General features: G+C 47.0%; 1 protein-coding gene across 1 annotated transcript in view; it reads right to left on the reverse strand.

The window, feature by feature from the left end:
- Positions 1-19,306, reverse strand: part of LOC144142610 (excitatory amino acid transporter 2-like) — a 34,887-nt gene extending 15,581 nt beyond the window's left edge. Inside the window, exons 1-4 of the mRNA XM_077674243.1 lie at positions 19,166-19,306; positions 6,103-6,149; positions 3,702-3,900; positions 347-542 (exon numbers count right to left, since the gene is read on the reverse strand). Of these exons, the coding sequence (XP_077530369.1) occupies positions 347-542; positions 3,702-3,900; positions 6,103-6,135 (428 nt within the window). The 5' untranslated portion in view covers positions 6,136-6,149; positions 19,166-19,306. The remainder of the gene's footprint in view (positions 1-346; positions 543-3,701; positions 3,901-6,102; positions 6,150-19,165) is intronic.
- Positions 19,307-21,493: the final 2,187 nt, after the last annotated feature.

Raw genomic sequence — 21,493 nt, forward strand, 5'->3', positions numbered from 1 at the left:
CTCACTCGCACTTGTTAGTTTGTTTTTTGAACTCTTGACAATCAGAAATTGTCAAGGTGCTGACGTAAAAGCCCGTAATAGTCGCCTGACTAGGCCCTCAACTACTGACAGCGCAAGCGACAGGAAAAGCAGCATCTATACATGCATAAATAAATGGAAATATGCATACCCACTTTTAGCGTAATAAACAGAAATAATACGTAGTACAAAGACATATAACTGCAGAGAGATACACGCTTTTCTTGCGCAGCATTCTATTTCATTGTATTTTATTGTATTCCTTTCCTCCAGCGTACACCTTTTCAGAGAGATGCAATTTCAAGTTTAAAGGTACTACACCGCTTACCTGAAGAAATCGAGAAATGAGTCGAGGCCGGAGACGCCAATTTTGCTGACGTCTGCCTCCAAGATCTTCTTTCCGGGAGCAAAGAGGGCCACCACTAGAATGCCCACGAGTGATGCCAGCATGGTGCTGGCGACGTAGTAGGCTATCATCCTCGTCATCATCCTGCCTACCGTGCCTGGTTTCACCCGAGTCAGTGCTGCGGGGAAAAAAAACGAGATCTCAGCTCCTGCGATTCACACAGAGAGGCAGAGAAAGAAAACATCTTTTACAGGGACAGCTTGGCGCCTGTCAGGGCACACCGGATACGTTACATGCTATAATGCCGCCCCTCTGTTAAAATAGTCTGGGGAATACTGGCCCTTTCGTAGAACAGCTGCTAATGATGAGTGTCAGCATCAGGCAGAATCACTATTGATGAGGCAACCGTGTGACCGACGCCGTCGCTTCGGTAAAGAGGAGAGCGTGCGTTGATATAGAGCAGTCTCCTCTTTATAGAAGCGACGGCTCCCCAGCCGAGTCATTCCGGGTTACTGTAGCAACGGTGCTGCTGTAGAGCGCCGTTGCTATGGTAACCCGGAATGCCTCGGCTGGGGCATAGAGTTTCATACTAATATATACTAGAGGGAAATCTGGCGCCACTGTCTAGGGGAGCCGCGCTTCAGCGAGCGTGCCGTCATGTACCGGGCAGGCACGTTCCACTTGTCCTTGGCATGGCTCACGAACAAGCTGAAAAGTTGGCTTTGGCTGCAAAAATGCAACAATATTACTGCAGAAGATTAATCGAATTTGTTCTGTTATTATAAAATTAAAGCTCCATAAAGATTGATTTGCCAGGGATTATTTAGAAGCTTCATGGAAGATGAACCAAAAAACAATGTTACCCCTTTTGGCTTCAAGACGAAAAAGAAGCCATGTGGCTAACCAAGCCAAGGAGGCGAGGAACGTCGCTAGCTGCAATGGCGCCGCCCACGGCGGCCCGCGAATGCAGCGCCAGATTTCCCTCTAGTATATTAGTATGAAACTCTATGGGCTGGGGAGCCGGCGGGACGGTGGCTTGTGTCGTGGGTATGCTAGCCCGTAAGGGCTGTGAAATCAGCTGCGATGGTCCTCAGAAGTTCACAGTGAGAAGACACGTAAGCTAATGCGTGATCATGACCGACACAGAAAAACGAATCGCGCAGTAATTGGGCATAAGTACTTACGTGGTGCCATTGCAATAAAATAGCAAGTGTTTATTCGGAGTGAAGATTAGTAATATCGCAATAATAGCGTAACGTAATTAAAATTGCTAAAACATCACCCCGCGTTGCATTTGTTGTCGCAGTAACGCCGAATGAGTGTGCAGCTTCGTTGACTGGCATTGTCGGGTTTAGGTAAACGTCTACCAATTTTTACTATGTTGGGGACAATACTTTCCCTTTCTTTAATTATTTCTTTGCATGTTTTGATAATACTTTAATTTTCCCTAATTATTTCTCTGTTTGTTTCTTTTCATCTTTCTTTCTTTTTCTTTTTTTTTTTCAGGGTGTAAACCTTAAGTAGCAGATTGTAAAGTTTTAAAGACGAAAGACAGATCAGTATACGTCCAGCTTCATTTAAATTTACGCGCCGCGGTGGTTCAATGGCTATGTACTGCTGATCCCAAGGACGCTATTGTTGAATCCCGGCAGCCGTGGCTGCCTTTTAGATGGAGGCGATCAGCGAAAACACACGTGGGCCAAGATTTCGGCGCACGTTAAAGATTCCCAAGTGGTCAAAATTAATCCAAAGCCCCCCACTACGGCCCAAATTTAACTTCGTAGCTTTGAAACCGCAATTTCTTTTCATTTCAATTTATGTACGTGAAGACCCTACAAGGGGATGTTACACAAAATTTTGATTCTGCACAGACAGTTAAAAATGCCACAAGTTCTTGCGACAGGGGTGGCACCTTATGCATGCCACATCATTGGTGCAGATTCACATACTAAACATGTAAACAAAAAGTCGTGAAACATCGACGTTGTTTCTTATTGCTTGGAGGAGGAGGAGGAAAAACTTTATTGTGAGCCTGGTGATGTGGGAGTGGCTCCCCAGTCCAGGTCTATAGTAGAATGAATAGCGTCAGTGTAGCGAACACGTGCGTCGTTATCACAACTTCGTCGAGCACTGTAATACTTGTGTACTTTCGGCACTTCCAGAAAACCGGTTGAAAGTTAGCGCCTGTCCCGTCGCGTTGGTTCGTTTCTTCCTCATATTTTTCCACCATTTCGTTTTGTTGCATCTTGGCGTAAGGACAAGGTATTCTGACTTCATATATTTCATACAACTTGCGATGATGAAGTCCCTATTCTTATGTCACATTTGCAACGTCCTACTAACAAGCCGACGTCTGCACAATGAGTTTTGTTTAGACGCTGCACGCTTTTTTTTCAAAACAAACATTTTGTGGACTGTACGTTTCAGAATGGTGGCCTTTAAAGGGCACTGAGGTCATAACCCTTGTTAGTTTGCGTCGGCAGACCATGGCAGTCTGCACAGAAGCTAATGCATTGTCGACGCAGGTGCTGTGAGCGCTGCAACTTTTCCGACGTAGATGGATTACACAGACAGATGTTGCAAAACAACCGTGTCCGCCCCCATCCGTGTTAGCTGTCGTCCCTGCCTTGGAACGGGTCAGGCGTAACGTATAACTTTGACTTCCATAGCGTTACCGTGCGTGCAACACGATCTGCTCTACGTTTGAAAATATATTTTGCCACTGATCATTATCACTTGAAGGTCGTCCTACCCTGACGCGATCGCGAAACGGCACCTGGAATAAATCGTTCAGTGAGCGGCCAAGACTAAGCACACAGGCACCCCCCAAAAATGCTGCATTTACCAATGGGAGGGCAGCACTTTCGCTAATTAACTGCAGGATAACTAGACGAATAAAATATGTCGTATGTGTTCCGCTTGAGTTGCACCCATCGCATAAGTCATGTTGAACCAGTTGAAGCCTGCACACTCAGTTGCAATTTGTTGTAGGAATTCAAATATATTCTAGCTTAGGGTTATTTCGTAACAGTATCATCTGGAAACTGGGTGTCAGACAAAATCACTCCTTCAAGTTGTAGGGGTATACATGCACAGGCAACTTAGAGTGATTTTGTGTGACACCCGGTTTCCAGACAATACTATTCAAGATAATACTGACCAGATAATACTGACACCCGGTTTCCAGGGGTATATTTGCACAGAGAACCACGTGATGATGAACGCAGGCAGTTGAGCGAGCTTCTTGGAAGCGTATTCTGCACAAACGCGCAAGTGGCCGCTCCAGCAGCCATGCTCGCGTATTTCATTGAGGCCTCCGACGTCGGCCACAACTCACCGGCGATGACTGAAGAGAAGACCAGCGGTAACGTGAGCATTTTGTACATGCGGAGCAGGATCTCCCCCGGCACCGAGATGAGCGTTGTGATGTCTTCATTGGGCCCGGCGGCGTGCACTCCGTATCCGAGGATGAGGCCCAAGATGATGCCGAGGATGCTGAGGCCTAGTTGCAGGTGATCCTTTACCCATCCCAGAACCTTTAAGGAGCACACAGATTTCGTTAATGAACGAAAAAAAACTCTACTAATGAATCGCTGCTATCGAGAGGCAGAGATAACTATTTAGGAAAGCGTAGAAAGTGTAGCATTGGTTGACACATGCGGGATTAAGGACCACCGTTGGATGCTTGAAGCATTGAAGACTTCTCAAGTAAAATGAAGATATTTCGTTATTTGCTTGGGATGGTGTATTTATCACCTAAGGTGATTGATTGATTGTAGGGTTTAACGCGCCGACGCAACGCAGGCGATGAGGCGCGCCGTAGTGGAGGGCTCCGGATTAATTTTGACTTATCACCTAAGGTTAGGTTATGTATAACTTTATTGATGCCTGCAAATCGACGGTTTTTACGCACCGTGACGCGGACCTTTGTTTTCTTTCTAGCTGATGAAACATGTATGAATTCTTACAGGACACAAATGAAATCAGCGCCAGAGGATTTTTCACAAGTAAAAAGCGCTGAAAAACACGTGGCTATTATAGGTGGCGGGAACAAGCTTCTGTACTGCGAGTCCTTGTGAAATAACAATGCAGCCATTCTCACGCCTATTTCGAGTCTCGTGATGCTTGCACTTCAATTAAAATTTACGCAGATTTTCTGGCAAAAAATGCAAGGTACGTGTACACATCCATGTTGAATTGGTATTGCATAATAATATATAAACAAAATAAGCTATGTTGGACGAATTAAAAATCCTAATTGACAGCTTCCGTTCGTGTAGCGTTGTTTGTGATTGTTCAAGCAATAATTAATTTACAAGTACATATGGAGAGCTCACGTGGCATCATGAAGAAACATTTACACTTGAAGCGGATGCTAAAGCACAACGTATATATTTTATTCGCGTGTCGAACTGTAAGTTACCCAGCAGGCAGGAGAGGCTCGACGAGTTAAGCCTGGCAGCCGGCCTGACCTCTTACGTCAGATGAGGTTGACGATTAAGTGGCGTTCTCATATCAGAAGAAGGCTCATGAACGGAATCTGATATTAGCTTGCCAATACGGGTATCCCACGGAACAAAATAGTTGCATCAGTGAATTATCAGCTCACGCCCACCGTTTTCCATCTTTCCTGCATGCCAAAGACTCGCCATTTTCGCCACTTCCACTAAGACGTGTTGACACAGCCTCTTGTCGTAACTTTGTTGAAGGAACTGAGATAACCTGTCTTCGTCAAAAATATTATATATACTCAATGTCTAACATGGCCAGGCGGCCACCGAGTCACATCTCTAAAAATGGCTGCGGCTTAGCTCAGCTAATTTTGGATATGCAAAGCAAAAGCTTGGCTTGGTCTGGTTGAGTCCTGGTTTCGCTTGGTTAACATTTGATGCAGCTGTGTTGTCGACCACGGCTCAAGGTCGTTCGGTCAGGTAAAACGCTCACAGGAGGAGGCCCGGCCTCGCTTTCATTCACGGCGAACGCGGCGTTCCTCTTCACCGGGAGCAAAACGAGTCACGTAGCCCGAGACGACCGAGCGGCGCATGCGTGGGAGGCGGCGGGGTTGTGTGGCTGTAGATCAACTGAGCGCCCGCAACTGATCAGTTCAGCAGAACGACTGAAAACGGGGCCTTGTGCGCAGCGCCGAAAACGGGCCCGGCGAATCACGCGACGCACTTAGAGGGGTGTGTCGCAGGGGGCGTGTCTGAGGGCAAAAGGTGAATCGCGCATCCGCAGCGAAACCGCTGGACGAAAGTAGTAACGCGAATTCGTTTAAAAAAAAATTAAAGCCGTTCCACACAATGTGAACGCTGCCGGAAGTGCAGAACAGTGATTCGCCATAATGGGCTGTGGCGCCGTTATCCGCTCACTCTTACCACCCATCACGCTCTTCGCCGCCCTGTCTCATTCCTCTCCTGATAAATTCAACGGATGTTTGTCCAACGCATTTCAAATTTCCCGCCTTCGCAGTGCGCACGTGCCTCCTGCCTGAAACTGCGCCAGCGGGAGTTCTGTGTGGCTTGTGCGCCTAAACAATGAGTGAGCTTTAGATCACACTGCAGGGGTGGTCAGTCTGCGGGCATATTAAAACGCTGGCAACGCAGAAACAGCGCGTTCGGGCACATCGCAACAGGCTGCTCTCTTACACCGCAAGACTGCTCGCTCGTCGTGCATCAATGCCTTAAAGTGAAGCAGTTACTTCGGTGCTCTAGTTAAAAGCAATCGCCTAGTATAGTTACCTTTCGTCCGCGCGTCATTTCAGGCTCATCCATTTTGCAGCCGCAACCTGCAGTGAAACAAAGCATTGCTTTCATCTGTCATCCTTGTTTCAGGCGCAACAGCAGCATACCACACATGCATATAATTGTCATCACGTATTGCATTTTACGTTTGATATATCCAGCGTCGGTTATATAACAGACGATATAACAATGGCACCCTGCAGGGCATCAAGTTTCCTACTTTTCAGTAAGTATAATCAGTGCATATTTGCGCGTTAATTAGAAGATAACTTGTCCAAATTTATCCAGGCAGCAACATGAGTTAGGTACTGACATCTGGTGCTAAATTTAATGGATTATGTTTGTAAATTTCAAGTACGCTAAAGGATTGACTGAACGATATAAATACTGAGAAACTTGAAAATGACGCATGAGTGGTGGACCTGAGGTGGTACGTGGTTGACGAAATAACTTTTGGTTTACGTGCGGCAGGCACCATGACTGAGAAAAAGTTATTCGGTTGCAGGCTCACCTTTGGTTGCCTGCAACCGACACTGCAACCGACATCCGACATGGGCATTGAAAAGAAAACCAGCGGCCATATTTACAACACATTTTAATATCTTAGGAAATGCTACCTTTGAGGGCATTATGTACACTAAGATGCATGAACCTACGTTGTGAGCATGACCCTACATACCTTTGCACGGAAGGTTCAAATCAGGTTCAGAAGAACGACCTTTCTTCACTACTGGCTCAAAGTTTGTTCCATTCACTGCGTCGTTTTTTAACAAAATTCAAATGTGGGCTCAGGTTTGCCGTGATCCTAAAGGTCGTGAGAAGCAACTTGTATGCAGGTGCATAATAATATAGGTTTAGTTTGTTGCATCTTCAACAAACGAATGCTTTTCAAATGTATATCCCCAAGAAAAAATACTTAAAACAAACAGTTAAGAATTGGCGCTTTGGTTAACCGGACATTTTTGGCAACGTAAGATAGCTGCGGGCCAACGCACATCCAGAGATTCTGAATTAACGTAAAGCGGCAGCAAGGTAGGGGTGGATACCATTCATGTCAAGTTAGAAGAGGTTCTGTGAACTCTCTGAGCATGTACAATTTGTATATGTGTGCATTTCACCTCTTACTCCCCTTTCGTTCTTTCCCTTTCTTCTTCTCTCTATTTTTCGCTGTCACCTCACTGTATTCACCCCATCTGGAGTAGCAAGCCCTACCGTTAGTGGGGCTGACCTCTTCAGCTTTCATCAAAGGCGTTTTCTCTCTCTCTCTCTCTCATGTCAAGTTGTTCAACCTTTCAAGTTTTTGGTTAATTCGATCGCCCACAAACTAAGAAATAGGTGATCACTAGAAGGAGTTCAGAGGCGATTGTAAGAGCGCTTGGGCAAATATATGTACAAATTTCAAAAACGGGAATTGTTGAGCGTACTATCGTGATACATTGAAATACGAACAACGGAGCGCGTGGCTTTCAGTACATGCCGTGCATCCTGGCGACGGGCCGCGTATGCGCAGTGCGAACAAGTTACGAAAGTTCGTGTCCAACCTTGGTATGGAAACACCATCGTTCGGCGTGTGAGCGTTTTGGTTGGCCTCCCCGCCGCGTTCGGCGCCCGCTCACGCGAGCGTAATCTACCGCATTTTTGCGACTCTAAGCCCTCCGCGATTCTAAGCACCTTCCCCTACTTTCGGGAAAAAAGTTTGGAAAAAAAGTTTTGCAGGCAAATCTTAGCACCCCCTTTTGTAAGCAACCATCGCAAGGTGAATTTCAGACGCGTGGAAACGGGCACGAGTTGACGTTGTGGCAAAGTAATTTATGAAGCCTTCAATTAAAAACCACTTGGTGGAACAGAAGATGACCTGCTGGGGGATACTGAGATCGGTGGCCCCAGCTGCACAACGGACTCGAATGGTAGTGAGTGGGGCTGAGTATCCGACGTCAGCGGTGGGTTCACTGTCTGTATCTGTTTTTAAATGTTTCCCCCATGAAACATTATTCCCTGCACCCATCTCGTCATCAAGATACAGCAGCTAGAAAAGTGGTGGGGGGTGGGGAAATTTAGGTTTCGTGAATCTAAGCACCTCCCTCACTTTGGGCATCGCGATTGGAGAAAAAAGGGGGTGCTTAGAATCGAGTAAATACGGTAACTTTGTTGCTGCGCTGAGTCAAAAAGACGCACGCAGCTTTATTCCTTAATTTTTTTTATTTCGTGCTGAGCGCCCAACAGACGAAAAAAGACAATGGACTTTCCATATCAAGGTTGGCCATGAACTCTCGTAACTTGTCCGTACCTGCGCTGCTGAGCACGAGGTCGCGGTTTCGATTCCCGGCCGCGGCGGCCGCTTTTCTGATGGAGGCGAAAAGCAAAAACGCCTGTGCGTACCAGATTTCGGCGCGCGTTAAAGATCCACAGGGGGTCAAAATTAATCCGGAGCCCTCCACTACGGCGCGCCTCATAGCCTGCGTTGCGTCGGCGCGTTAAACCCTAAAATCAATCAATCAATCAATTATCAATTGATTGATTCAATTGATTGATTGATTGATATCACCAAACAATCAATTAAACGCCTACAAATCAATCAATCAAGCCGCGCGCTCCGTTGTTAGTACTTCAATTATCACGATAGTACTTGTGGCCGACACCAGGCACACGTTTTCTTGCAAAGTGCGAATGCGTCCGTAGACAAAATGATACCAGTATTTTAACTCCATGATTTTCGTACGTGACCAGCACAGCCAGCTCCCTGGCAAGCCGTCACTGCATTTCCAAAAGCTCTAAAGAGTGGTGAAAAAAAAGAGACTCCACGTGCTGTGCTTCTAGCCGTCGTCATAAAAGCCTTGGTCAAGACTGCCGCGTCTGCTCAACTCCCGGGGAAGGCTAATTAGCATCCGGAAGACGAGCTCAGCGTGGGAGCGAGCGGGACCTGACAGGCCCTCTTCGAGGCAGGCCTCGTAAAGCCAATTACGCGCAGCCACGCGTGAAATGGATCCGGCACGACCTCCTCTAGTCGCTCATTACATGCGGCACATGCTCGTCTGTCCTACGCAAGTGCAAATGAACGAAGGCCATCCTCGAGCAAAACAGGTCATCGCGGAGAACGGAGAAATTTGCGGGAGACTTGTAGCACGCTTGCGGTTCACAAGTATCTTCCAGTGAACGTCTGTGTCTGACGGGGTTTTGGACTGTTTGGTCGGAGTGAACAACATTTCGACGCTTGTTTTGTCATCCTGCATGGGTCTACGTCGGCTGTGTCGTCCAACTGTGTCGCCGTATGAAGTTCCAGTAATTCTGAAGCAATCAATTCTCAATACAGATAAGCGCCAGCCTTACTGTAGAAGTGTGAGGGACCGCATTTTAGGAGGCAGCTACTCCGTTGACGCTGAGTGTAACTATACGAGACTCGAAGCTAAACTGCCGCTAGGTTGTTTGGCTGGCCACATGGGTCCTTTGGTAAACATTCCGTGGACCTTAGAGATAGTTCTTAAAAACGACAACTAGACTTTTCGCTGGCAGGTATACTTCACCCAAGGAAATCTATTAAGCAACTTATACAGAGGTCAATCGACCAGATTTAGGGGAAATCCCCAAGGTGGAGTCATGGTCATCCTCGACTTTCATGATCATCATGGTCATTCGTCCTGGTCATTCTGGTGCAGGACAAATTTTTCTTCAACTGCGAAGTTTCTGCGAAAGCTGTATATCTTTCCTTTGCAGCCGTACGGCCGCATTGAGTTGGATGGCAAACTTTCTTTTGCAACATTATACCGAGTTTATGGCGCGATATCATTCTTCCGCGTTATTATAGAAATGGTGTTGAAGCAGAAAAGGCGAGAAAAAAGATCCGCGGACACCTAAGCGCTTGTTATGAGTTCTGAAGGTGAAGGCAATAATCTCTAATTACCCCACCCTCTGGGGTGACGGGGTAAAGAACGGACACGTAGGTATCGTGGTGGCCGCCATGAAGCCGAAGAAACCGCGAAGCCGGAAGTCCTGCAGAGCGTGGATGCGTGTTTTCAAACGCTTCACTGCACAGAGAACCCACGCGACATGTGTGATGTCACTGCGCGCGCATTTCTTTTGAGCACCAGCTAAAAGCAGCGCAGGGTTCGGGCTCTGTGGCCTCGATGTAGAGCACTGAGTACTGGTGCTGGCGGCTCGGGATCGAGCCGCGGCAGCTATATCTCGAAGTTTTTTTTCTTTTTCATTGCTTAGCTTTATTTATAAATTTAATTTCTTTTTATAAACAGAAATCTACGTGTTGGCTTTGTTAATAATAGTGATTTGGTATGTTTTAGGTCGCATTAAATTGGGGCGCAGTCAGTGACGACATTTAATTACCGTTTTGCATCGCGCGAACAGACCTGTCACGTGAGTGCTATGTGCAGCGAAGCGTTTGGAAATACGCGCCCTGGATTGCTGGTGACTGTTGCGCCGCTGAGTCAGGACAACGCGTGAAAATGCTCCCCTCCCCTCCTCTTTCTCCCGCTGCGCCGCTAGCAGTTATGGCCCCTTAACAACGATGACGCCGTTGCTACGGACCCGCAGGGCGCGTCTCAGCCAACGGGATCGCCAGGCCGGTGCATGCCCGCGTTCGTAGCCAATGAGAATTAATGTGCCACTTCGCGGCTAGAGACACCGACGCCGCTTTCTTGCTCAAAGGGCCATTTTAGGCTTTCGTAAAGCAAGGCTTCGCATTTGCGCACGTTCAGTGCAGGCGTAGAAGACAACACTGCAAGAATGCTGGCAATAATTTCATAGCTATTTTTGTCGCGTCTGCGCATAAAGATGCACATGTATGCGTAATATATTCAGTAAGCTTGCCGCAGTTGTCCTTACAAATGCTGCTCAGTTACTTGGCTCAGATACTCACTGCAGAAGCTTTCCGCGACTTCGAAGTTCTCGTTCAAACGAAAAATATAAGTCGTTACAACAATTGGTTTTGCACTGTCGTTTTCACGGTTCATTCTCCCTCCTACCTTAAGGCATTGGAAGCTTTGAATGAAAACTTTCATATTAAGAGATGTACCGAATTGTAGACCAATATATAGCGCGTAAGCATTGACATGCCCCTTCCATGACATCAATCGTCGATGCCATGGTACCGACCTACCGTCTGTCACTTAAGCGGAGGGGCCGTTCGTGTAAAACAACGAAAGGTTTATACTCACAAGCTTCTCCTTTCCAAATGACGGCAGTACTCGCCTCAAAACGTTTGCAGTCTCAACGGCGCCTTGCGACTCTTCCGAGCTAACTCGCACCCGCACGCCTCCTGCGATGACGTATTTATTGGGAATCTCGGGACTGTCAGCTGGAGGGTGTTTGCTCGCTTGTTCTCCGAGAAGTGGAAAGGGCAAACGAGCCGAACAAGATGGACGGAGCCGTGTCGAGCCAATCAAGAGTACAGAAAGAGGCAGGCTAGTGTTGTCTTAAGGCGGCTGCTCTTCTCAGAAGGCCGGAATGGGGCCGCTGTCACAGCCGTCGTCGTCGCGGTTCTGCCGAAGGCATCAGCAGTGTCGGCCTGCCCCTGTTTTCTCCCGGGGGGAAGCATAAGCCGTCCAGCAGCGTCAAACTGAAAATGCATTCCACTTCAACGTAACTCAGAGGGATTAAAAAAATTAAAGCCGTTCCACCCAAATGTGAAAGCTGTCGGAAGTGCAGAGCAGTGATTCGCCATAATGGGCTGTAGCGCCGTTATCCGGTCGCTGCTATTACCCAATGCAATTCAAATTTCCCGCCTTCGCAGTGCTCGCGCGTCCCCTGCCTGAAACTGCGCGAGCGGGAGTTCTGTTCTTTTTATGCTTGCTTTTCTTCCCGCACGCGCCAGCGTTGCACTGCCACTTTTTTTTTCGCTTACTGTCGTAAAAACCAACCCAAGGAGCGTTTCTAACTAAATGAACGCGGGCGCTGCCGGTTAATTGCGTATATTTTGCCTCAAACGTATACCTGCAGTTTTCTTTCCGCTAAACAACGGGGAGATGTATGACATGCGCAAGCGGTTCGCGAGTTTCTAACGCTTACGACTATATAAACAGCTTGGCTTTCGAATCCCCTGGGTTACGCCGCGACGACAGCCGCCACGACGAAACGCCGTGTGGCTCTACTCGGGTCCAGCGAGCGAGCGACGACGACAGGGCGAGCCCCTAAAGGGCTCTGCACTTAAAATTCAGTGATGCATTTAAGACTGCTTACGTGTGTGATTACATCTCATTTACATTTCACTTCAAGCTGCGCGGTCCTTTACCTCTCGTGACAGGCCTGTCGTGATTATGTCCCCTTTTGTTGCGGCAATGTCTTCGTCACCACAGGGATGTATGCCTGGCGAGTATTCTTCGCGTCGTAACGGTTGTGGTGATGTTGGGTGGTCGTTGTTTTAGCTGAAGCAAGCGCCGGCCTCTTTACTGGCCGCACGTATGTATTCTTGTGTTCCCTTGCACCTTCTTGTGAGACGTACTTCCGTGGGCGACCATGTTTCACTGCTGTCGCTTGAGTAGACTCTTTATAGTCCATCGCAGTAGTAGTAGTAGTAGTAGTAGTAGTAGTAGTAGTAGTAGTAGTAGGGTAGTATGTATTGTTGGATGAGGCGGGCTTAGCCTTGCCTAACTGCCGGCAATTGATCTGCCTAATCGTCCCCAATACGATATCAGAACACACCTTACTTAGTCTTATTATAACAGAGACCCGCAATGTCACCACACCTCACTTATTCCTGTGGACTGCAAGAATCCCAGCAGGAGACGCGACACCTCTCTTCTCACAATCCACTGGTCCCTAAAAATAATGTCTTCTGATGTAGCATGAGACACTCCTAGCTTCTGGAGACCACGGAAAAGGTTCGTCCGCTCAAGGTTGGTTTTGGAGCAGTCCATAATGTAGTACAGTCAAACTCCGCTACAACAAAATTCACGGGGATCGCGAAAAATTTCGTTGTAGCGAGAATTTCGTTGTCGCGGAAAAATCAGTAAATAAAGAAAACAGGGCAGGCGTCTAACTGGCGTCGTGAAATCTCCCACCTACCTTTTCGCCCCAATGTTGCCAACTTGCTTGGAGCTCGCTCCGCCAAAAATAGCACCCTTTTTATAGCACGGAGTTTATATCGTAATTTGCGGTCACAACGCGTCTCGCGGCGCTTAGACCAGCGTTGTAATATGCGCGTCGTACTCGTGGAGATCCGCGCAAAAGCAGGCGTCGTGAAATCACAGCGCGGAGTTGATATTTTAATTTGCGGTCACGGATATGCACAGGATATGCACGACACTCTGGGAGCATTTTATTTCCAAAACTTGAAAAAATCGCTGATTTTGTACTGTTTGCGCTTTCGCACGAGCAACGGGAGAATGCGCTGCTCACAGTCTGCGAGGAGCTGCATGGCGACATCATCGTCATGGGCGCCAAGGAAACTACGTAAAACGTCCAAGGAGTCCATGACCTGCGACGTGGTCACTGACGTCGGGACCGTCGGAACACCATGCCCGACTTCTTCGTCGTCGGATGAATCGGCGGCGGCGGCGGAGGCGGCGCGAGCACTCTTGAGGATCTCGGCATCACTCAGCTCCTCGTAGACGATCACGTCCGCGTCGGCATTTACGTAGTCGCTCAATGCTACGTTCTCAGGAACAATGCCGGCTTCCTCGAGAGCTGCCCATGCTTCGGCCGTTGTCGCGTCTTGCCCCGGTCCAACGTCGTCGGCAGCTTGTGCATTGTTAGAACTTATCAAAATTAGTTAGAGTGGTTCAGTCCGTTGCAGATCGAGTGACTTGTGTCCCGGGAAAATTTCGTTGAACCGGGAGAACAATAAAAAAGTGGTTCGTTGTGGAGGGAGTTTTAATACATTGGGGCCGATGGGATGCGGGCGGGGAATCGAAAAACCTTCGTTGAAGCGGGAATTTCGTTGTAGCGGAGTTCGTTGTAGCGGAGTTTGACTGTAGTGACAGCGCAGACATACATAAATGTGGCCAGGGGTGCGATTGTCCTGTCATCGCCATCGTCATCATCCTTTTCCGACAGCGTATTGTTCATTTCCGGGTTACTGTGACGACAGATTTGGCCAATCGCCCTGTTTAGCAACCCACACACACCATTAGGACACACGTGCTCCGCTCCATTAGTTGTTAGCATGCTACAATTACTCGCGTAGGCCTCTAGTTGTGGCATTGTGTCCTCCTATTACTATCTTTATGATCCATCTTCATTTCCGCCGTTCCCTTCTCTCTGTACTATTTCTTTTGTTTTCTCCCTGTTCGTCCTTGTAAGCCCTACATATTCGCTGTTAGTGTAAACGTGCTTTGCCACTTCTGTAATTAGTATGCTCATGTTACTACTGGAGGTCTCCATACATGTCTGTTCCGAATTTCACTTCTTCCCTGTCTTCGTAATTGGGATGTCGCGTATATCAGCGCTTGCCGTGTGGCAAGAGAGACTAACCATCTTCGAATACACTTATACACTGCATGCTTCATGCCTCCCTAGGTTTCACGTTAGTAGCGATGGCCCGGATTTTGATTTCTTGACAGTGTTCAGTGCTTTAAGTTTACTGCAGGGAACAACAACAACAACAAAAAACGACGTTATTGTGCCCTGCTTCGAATACCGCCGCTTCTTGTAGCAGACGTATTCGCTCATGCACTAGAGGTCTCACAATTATTTTTGTAGCCGTCGCGTTCAACAGCAATACACTCTCGACAGCGTATATTGCCGTCTAGTCTGCAACAGCGCAGGAATCGTAATGCCTACGTCATCGTCATTACGTCCATTGTGCTCGTTACGAACTTCTATGATGACATCGCCAACGGTATACTCAGGCAGCACAAGCATGTCTTAAAATCTCGCATTCATTCGGCCTGGCGGAAGCGGCAGCAGGACCTTGAGTGTAAATTGCATCCGAAAAATGGCGGCAGGTGGTCTTTTAATTTGAAGCTGGCCCCGTGTAGCAGCATGGCTTGATCATGGCTCGAGAAAAATTCTGCGTAACAGCAGGCGAGAAAAGTGGTAGTTTTTGTTTCATTCCCGTATAACTCAAGTTCACACAGACAAGAGTTCCGCTCAAATGGCTGGGTAAGTTGTCACGCCCGTTCAGTTGAGCCGGCCGGCCTTTCCGATTAAGCGAGTTCCGTTTATAAGAAGTTCACTGTGCATTCTGACATCATGTCTCCCTGTCCTGTTCGGTGGCGTACATGGCTAGTATCTTCGCCTGAAAGCAGATAATTGATTTCGATTCTCACACTCACTTGAATGAAGTCTCTATTACTCTCTTTGCGGACAACTGGCATTGCGGTAAGAACTTCAAGCGTAAGCAACCTTCCGTAGAGAAATTCGCTTAACAATAAACATCTGTACATGGCCTTCACAGATAAACAATGTGTCCCATCCAGCCGGAACTGCCGCAGTAATAGGCGCATTGAAAGACCAAAGGGTACAGGAGAGTACAGGGTTTCTTCAAGGACATACACAACGAATGTACCTGCATGATGACCCTTCACAACTACATTTCAGAGAGGCTGCAAGATGAAAGGACACCGTCTCTCCAAAACTATTGGCAGCCTATCTGGCGGGAGTATTCAAAATTCTTCATCGGAACAAATCAGGGGACGCGGATAAATATAAAATGCTTTAGCTACTTGAGGTTTGCGAACCGCATCGTGTTGTTCAGTTACCCCGAACAAGCGCGTCCTCCAAAGAATGCTTTAGGAACTGTACTCAGGAAGCAAGTTTTACGGTTAAAGATAAATATAAACAAGTCATAAGTAATCTTAGATGTACATGCAGAGAGCGTACTTAAGCCTAGGCAGCCAAATATACTACGAGGTTTACAACTATCTTTTGCGACTCGTTAGTCCTAGTCCAGATCCAAAACCCCTAGAACGAACTCACCCTCAGAATTTGTGTGGCCCGGGGTGCACTGTGCACGCACTATGAAATAATGAGCAGGATATTTCTGCTACTAAATAAAAGTATTTAGCCAACTGGTACTGCGGGTGGTAACTCGTGGGGCTGAAACTTGTGGTCGTAACAAGTACCTTGAAAAGAAGCTTCGAGTTCCTTTCACCGAGCCCGAGAAAGAAAGGACTACAGGCACGACGAGGATTCGAATGTCGCGGATCATGGTACATCCAGGGCTACCAGACATGCTCAAATTAATAAAAAGAAGTTGATCTGCGCCCGGCATGTCCCTGAAAATAATACATTCACAGTTCAAGCAGCAGATAACTGTACCGAGGAAAAGGGAAAGAAATAAGGGGGCAAGAGAAAAACGTGGCGGGCGGATAAGATAAAAATAAATGGATAAGAATGGATTCGGGCATGGCAGGATAGGAACAGCAGGAATCCTTTGTCCTGTTGTGGACATAAATAGACGCATGACGTTGATATCTTTCTGCGAGACATGAAACTCTTGGTGGAAGCTAGTCGATTTTTTGCCCTGTTGAAATCACAACATTAATGGAATGACGTTTTTGTAGCAGTCCACGCTGTCTTCACAGGAGAAGGGGTTGTAGTGACCCAGTTCGTCATACATAAAAGGTATATTACGGGTTTCTGCCACTTGAGTCGTGTACAACCTTACTTCGATTCTCACGCAGACCCTGTCAGAGTAGTAAATGACAAAAGGTGGGTACATATACATTGCAAGGAAGGTTTCTTTGTTATATTGTTTGCATTTTTACACGATTTACAACAGTCCCCCCGCATTTTTTATCATAACACTCTGTTTATAATGAATGAGCTTTTGTCCTTTGTTCTGACTCGTCTTGGTTCTGGACAGCCCAATTCGTCTTAGCTCTGGTTATTTAAATACAACCTCTTTTTAATAATCCTGGAAAATTTGTCAGGTTGCGGGGAAAATCAAGGTGTGAGCGCAATGGGAGATCTTATTTTTTGTCAATTTAAAATGCGGGAGTTTCTAAAGCGACAGCTTTCTTAGTGGAACCGATGGTGGGCATATAAAAAAACTAATGCATTTCCCCATAGACCGGTTGGCCGAACGAAAAGCTCTGATAACATCTTTAAACACTGCGCGTGCGTGAAACCGGGATTTCATTGTGTCAAAACGGTTACTTGAAAATCGCGAAAAAGGAACGGTTCTACGTGAGACAATACACGCATCAATCATGAACGAGTGCAATAGTATGCCTTGATCTCATAAACCACGTGTCGGGGGACATTTAGACCGTTCGTAGGCGCGTTTACTTAGTGCGCGAAAGATCGTCGCATGGGTTCGCTCTTCGTTTGCAATTTCGGTCTTTGAAGGTTCGGCGATCGACTGGACGCACTTTCAGCGAAGGTTCTGGTGCATTTTTGACGCAGTATTGACGTGAGGAATGTTTCACGCTTCTTTTAACTTTGTTTAGAAAGCGAGGGTGAATTTCTTTGTCAGATGCAAAATGCCCTTTGGACGCTTTTTCCGATGGATATGAACAATAATTCGGGAGAATAAAAACATTTCAAGGGATACCTATATTTGCATTCACACACTGTGACGTTTGAAACATGCTCATGTGGAGTTATGCATTGGTATTTGACTGCTCACTTAAAAATATACAGCCACATTTGCTATGCTTTAAAGCACTTTTATGCAGGGGTGGGCGCTTGATTGATTAACCTACAAATTAATCGATGAATGCATTGTTTGCGATTAAATTTTAACCAGTTAAACAAATATACCCACGTGATGTAAAGACCAAATATCAAGACCCCCAAAACTGCGTAGGCATGTTTGAGGGCGTCGCCTTACATAGCAATAAGCGTTCTTATAATATAATCATAGTTAGAACCACAACCGAATGTATAGTGGCAACGAAGACGACAGGCCCAGCCTCGCTTGTTGGAGAAATAGCGCCACTTAAATGTGCGTTTGTGCCCCGTATGGACCACGCGAGGGTCTGTTTAGCCAACAGCCAACCTGGACACACGCACACGAGATTGCATTCAAATGTGCGAGTGTATATAATTTTAACTCCTCTGTGATGTTCATCTGATAGAAAAAAAGAATTCAAACTCAAAATCTGCCCCATTTTTTTGTTCCTTCAGTAAACCACACAAACCAATTAAACGATGAATTAATCTATTAACGCCTGCCATTTAATCGGATTAAAATTTTTAATCGACGTCCAGCCCTACATTTATGTCTTGTAATGAAGGGACTCAGCAAAAAGAAAAAAATGCGTATGGGTTTGAAGCACGAGAAACGTATTAGATATTTATGCATCCGTCACACTTGTCATGCGATAAATACGGCGCCTAAACTTTTTTTGTGACATAAAGGGCAATGTATGCATACCTTGCGCTTTTCCTTGTCTGCTCCTATTGAAGCCTAGTTTAAAAAGAACTGGTACGAATTCGTGCTTACAACGTTTGGTTGGCTATTTGATCGGCACCCCTCGCACTGTCGATTCGACACCACCAACATTGAAGGAATTGTCTTGATGGTAATTATAGACGGTGCGAAAACGTTTCGTCAACGAGGAAATTTTTGTTTTTATCAAGTTTAAACACCCTCAAGTATCGTTTTACTTGTGCTAATGAAAAGTAACGAAATGATTATGCGCAACATGTATCGGTGTCAGTGAAACTAACCAACGGAAATAACTCTTCCAGCGCAAACCAAATCGAACAACAGCTTCTCTTGGAAATAGTCTGTAAAGCAGATCAGTAAGGAATAAAACTAAAAGGGTTAGACTGTCATAAAATTATACAAAACTAATTTTCCGGCGACACAATTAAGAGCGTTTGGCCAGCAAATTACTCGCAGACTGTTTTTACCTGTACTGGCAAATACTAGCACGAAACCAAAATATTTGAGGACAAAGACATTTATTAATCTGCGCAACACAAAAAACGCAAGAAAAAGTCCGTCATGCAAGCGTAGAAAATTGCATTCCGATCCAATTTCGGTTCCAATTTTCAGGTCCAACCCGATTGCTTCACCAAGAGAGAGAGAGAGGGAGAGAGACGTCCGCTAACCGAAACTGACCGACGGGGACGGGAACCGAAACTTTCTCCATCAACAGGTGAGGCCCCGCGGGCCGAAAGCAGTTAGTAGTGGAGGGCAGATAAGACGTGACTGACTTACCGGTTCGGCGAAACGCACAAACACGGGGGGACCGCCTAGAGATGCGGGCAAATCTCGCTCTCCCAACAAGCAAACCAAAACACAAGACAGAACCGTCGTCGGGGCAGCTCGCTGGGTGCCAGGGTTAGGCCTTGGCGCGCGCGCCCGAGCGGCAAGGGGCGCTGCGAGGGAGAAGGATGAAAAGGGAAGAGAAAAAAGAGAAGAAGGGAAGGTTAGGAAGGAACGGAGTGAGAAGGCCCGACCGTCTGCTACCCTTTCCACTCTCCTTCCTCCTCTCCTTCCGTGCTTTTTATGTTCGACCCTCGGGGCGAGTGTCGGGGAGAGGAGGCTGTTGTAGTGCGCAGTAGTGAAAGAAGAGACGCGGCGCGCGCGCGTTTGAAGGCATCTCCCGCGCAGCCATCTTGGCAGCGTGCGCTGTACGATAAACGCGGAGGCACAAGTGGTGATCAGCGAGAAAAAAAGCAAGTACACGAGTTAGAAGACGGCGCAAGGGTTCGGCCGCAAGCATGAAAGAACGCTGGCTCTTCGAGCTCCAGGTTTCATCAAGTTCCGCGCCGCTCCCGGTGAGCTGCGCGCGGTCGGGAGTGGAGCGAAGAACAACAACAAACGACAGCCTTTGTGTTGTACGAGTCCCCCGCACGCTGGGTCCTGTTAGAGAGAGAACGCCTCGTATTTTCATTCTTATTCGCAGCCTGCCTTATAATTGTCTGCTTTCTCGCCCTCCTCTCCGGCTCATCTGGCTGTACCAGGGCTTAGGCGGAAGTTTCCAACGCTGCGAGGTTTAATTGTCCGGGACCAAGGCACCAAATTGCTTGCAGAGCCAGAAACAAGGACACCAACTCACTTTCGTTTCATGGTGCTGGGAATCGGGAGGTGGGTTCGAACATTAAATTCATATCTCACTTAATTCATTTATCTCTATGAAAAAGGAAGTCTCTCCAATGGTCTATCCAATGTTAAAGAACAATGCACTCCAAAAAATGGTTACAGCTTCATCAGAATATTTGTAGCCAACATAATATCCTTAGCTAACATCATAGCCAACATCATTACTGCTACCATTATAATTTCTGTGGTTCGTTGCGGTGGTATGAGTCTAGAGCGCGCGTCCCGTCTACTGTGTTTCTTTGTCCTCGTCCTTTGCGCTCTTTTTAATTTTCTTGAATCCATTTTATCATATCCTGCCCTTCCTACCACGTGTAAAGAGGTTGGGAAGAATGTTATTGGGCTTGGTGGTAGAGGGTGGCGAGGAGGCATTTCCGTTTTATTTCAAAAAGAGCAGGAATTATTAGGCATTTTTCTCTCCCATTCCCTGTTTGCTCATGCCCAGCACCGGCCTTAGCTATGTGAAGTCTTTCAGGCTGGGCCAAGTCATTCTGAAGTCGGTTTAGTCCGTCCAACTCAGTCAAGCCATCGTGAAGTCATTCTGGCGTGGTTTAGAAAGTTTCCGATGAGGGGTGGTCGTGCTGTAGCTGTAATCAACTTTGTCGTGGTGCATATCATGTGATAGAAACACGAAGAAACAGGGACGAGACCGGATGCGTGTAAACAAGCAGAGCATCCTGGGAGTACCGCAAGGGGCAATCGTGTCTCCCGCTTTATCCAATTTCAGTGGGGCTAGCCAACCTGGATGGCTGGCCTTCGTTCTTGATTGGTTGATTATGAGGTTTAAGGCACCCACACCACACAGGCGATTAGGCGTGCCGCAGTGGAGGGCTCCGGTTCAATTTCGACCACCAGGGGATCTTTGTGCGCCAAAATCTCGAACGCACAGGCGTTTTAGCTTTTCGCCTCCATCTTATATTTGGCCACGGCAGCCGGGAAACGAGCCTGGTATTTATTAAAGAGGTGTTTTTTTAGCTATCTCCAAATCAAAACACCTGTCGGCATACCTTATTTCATAACAAAAAGAGCAAAACCAGTAAGGCTAGTAGACGGGGGAGAGGCAGTACGCACTTTTTCCCATTCGCAGACTCTTCGAAGGGAGCAGAAAAGGCAAGCGCATTCTGTGCTTTCACAAGATTGTTTCCGAGGAAGGAGCTAAACCCGCACCGCGCAAACGCAGGGTGTAGTAGTATGCACTCCTCCACATTTGCACCCACGCTACCAAGCAGTAACTGACAATTGGTTTGAAACTGGCACGCTGTAGGAGCGCTGACATCAATGGTTGCGTTGTAAACCGTTTATAAAGAACAGTTGCAAGTAATCCTGCAAGTAATTCTGCTAGTAATTCTCCCGAGCCAAACAACAATTACATCTAATTCTGAGTAATTTGAAGTCAGTAGTAATTCCAAGTAAGTCATATTACAAGTAAATACGCGCTACACT

This window comes from Haemaphysalis longicornis, unplaced genomic scaffold, assembly GCF_048455015.1.
Source record: "Haemaphysalis longicornis isolate Haplotype H1 unplaced genomic scaffold, Haemaphysalis longicornis Haplotype H1 scaffold_6, whole genome shotgun sequence".
In the NCBI taxonomy this organism is placed as follows: Eukaryota; Metazoa; Arthropoda; class Arachnida; order Ixodida; family Ixodidae; genus Haemaphysalis; species Haemaphysalis longicornis.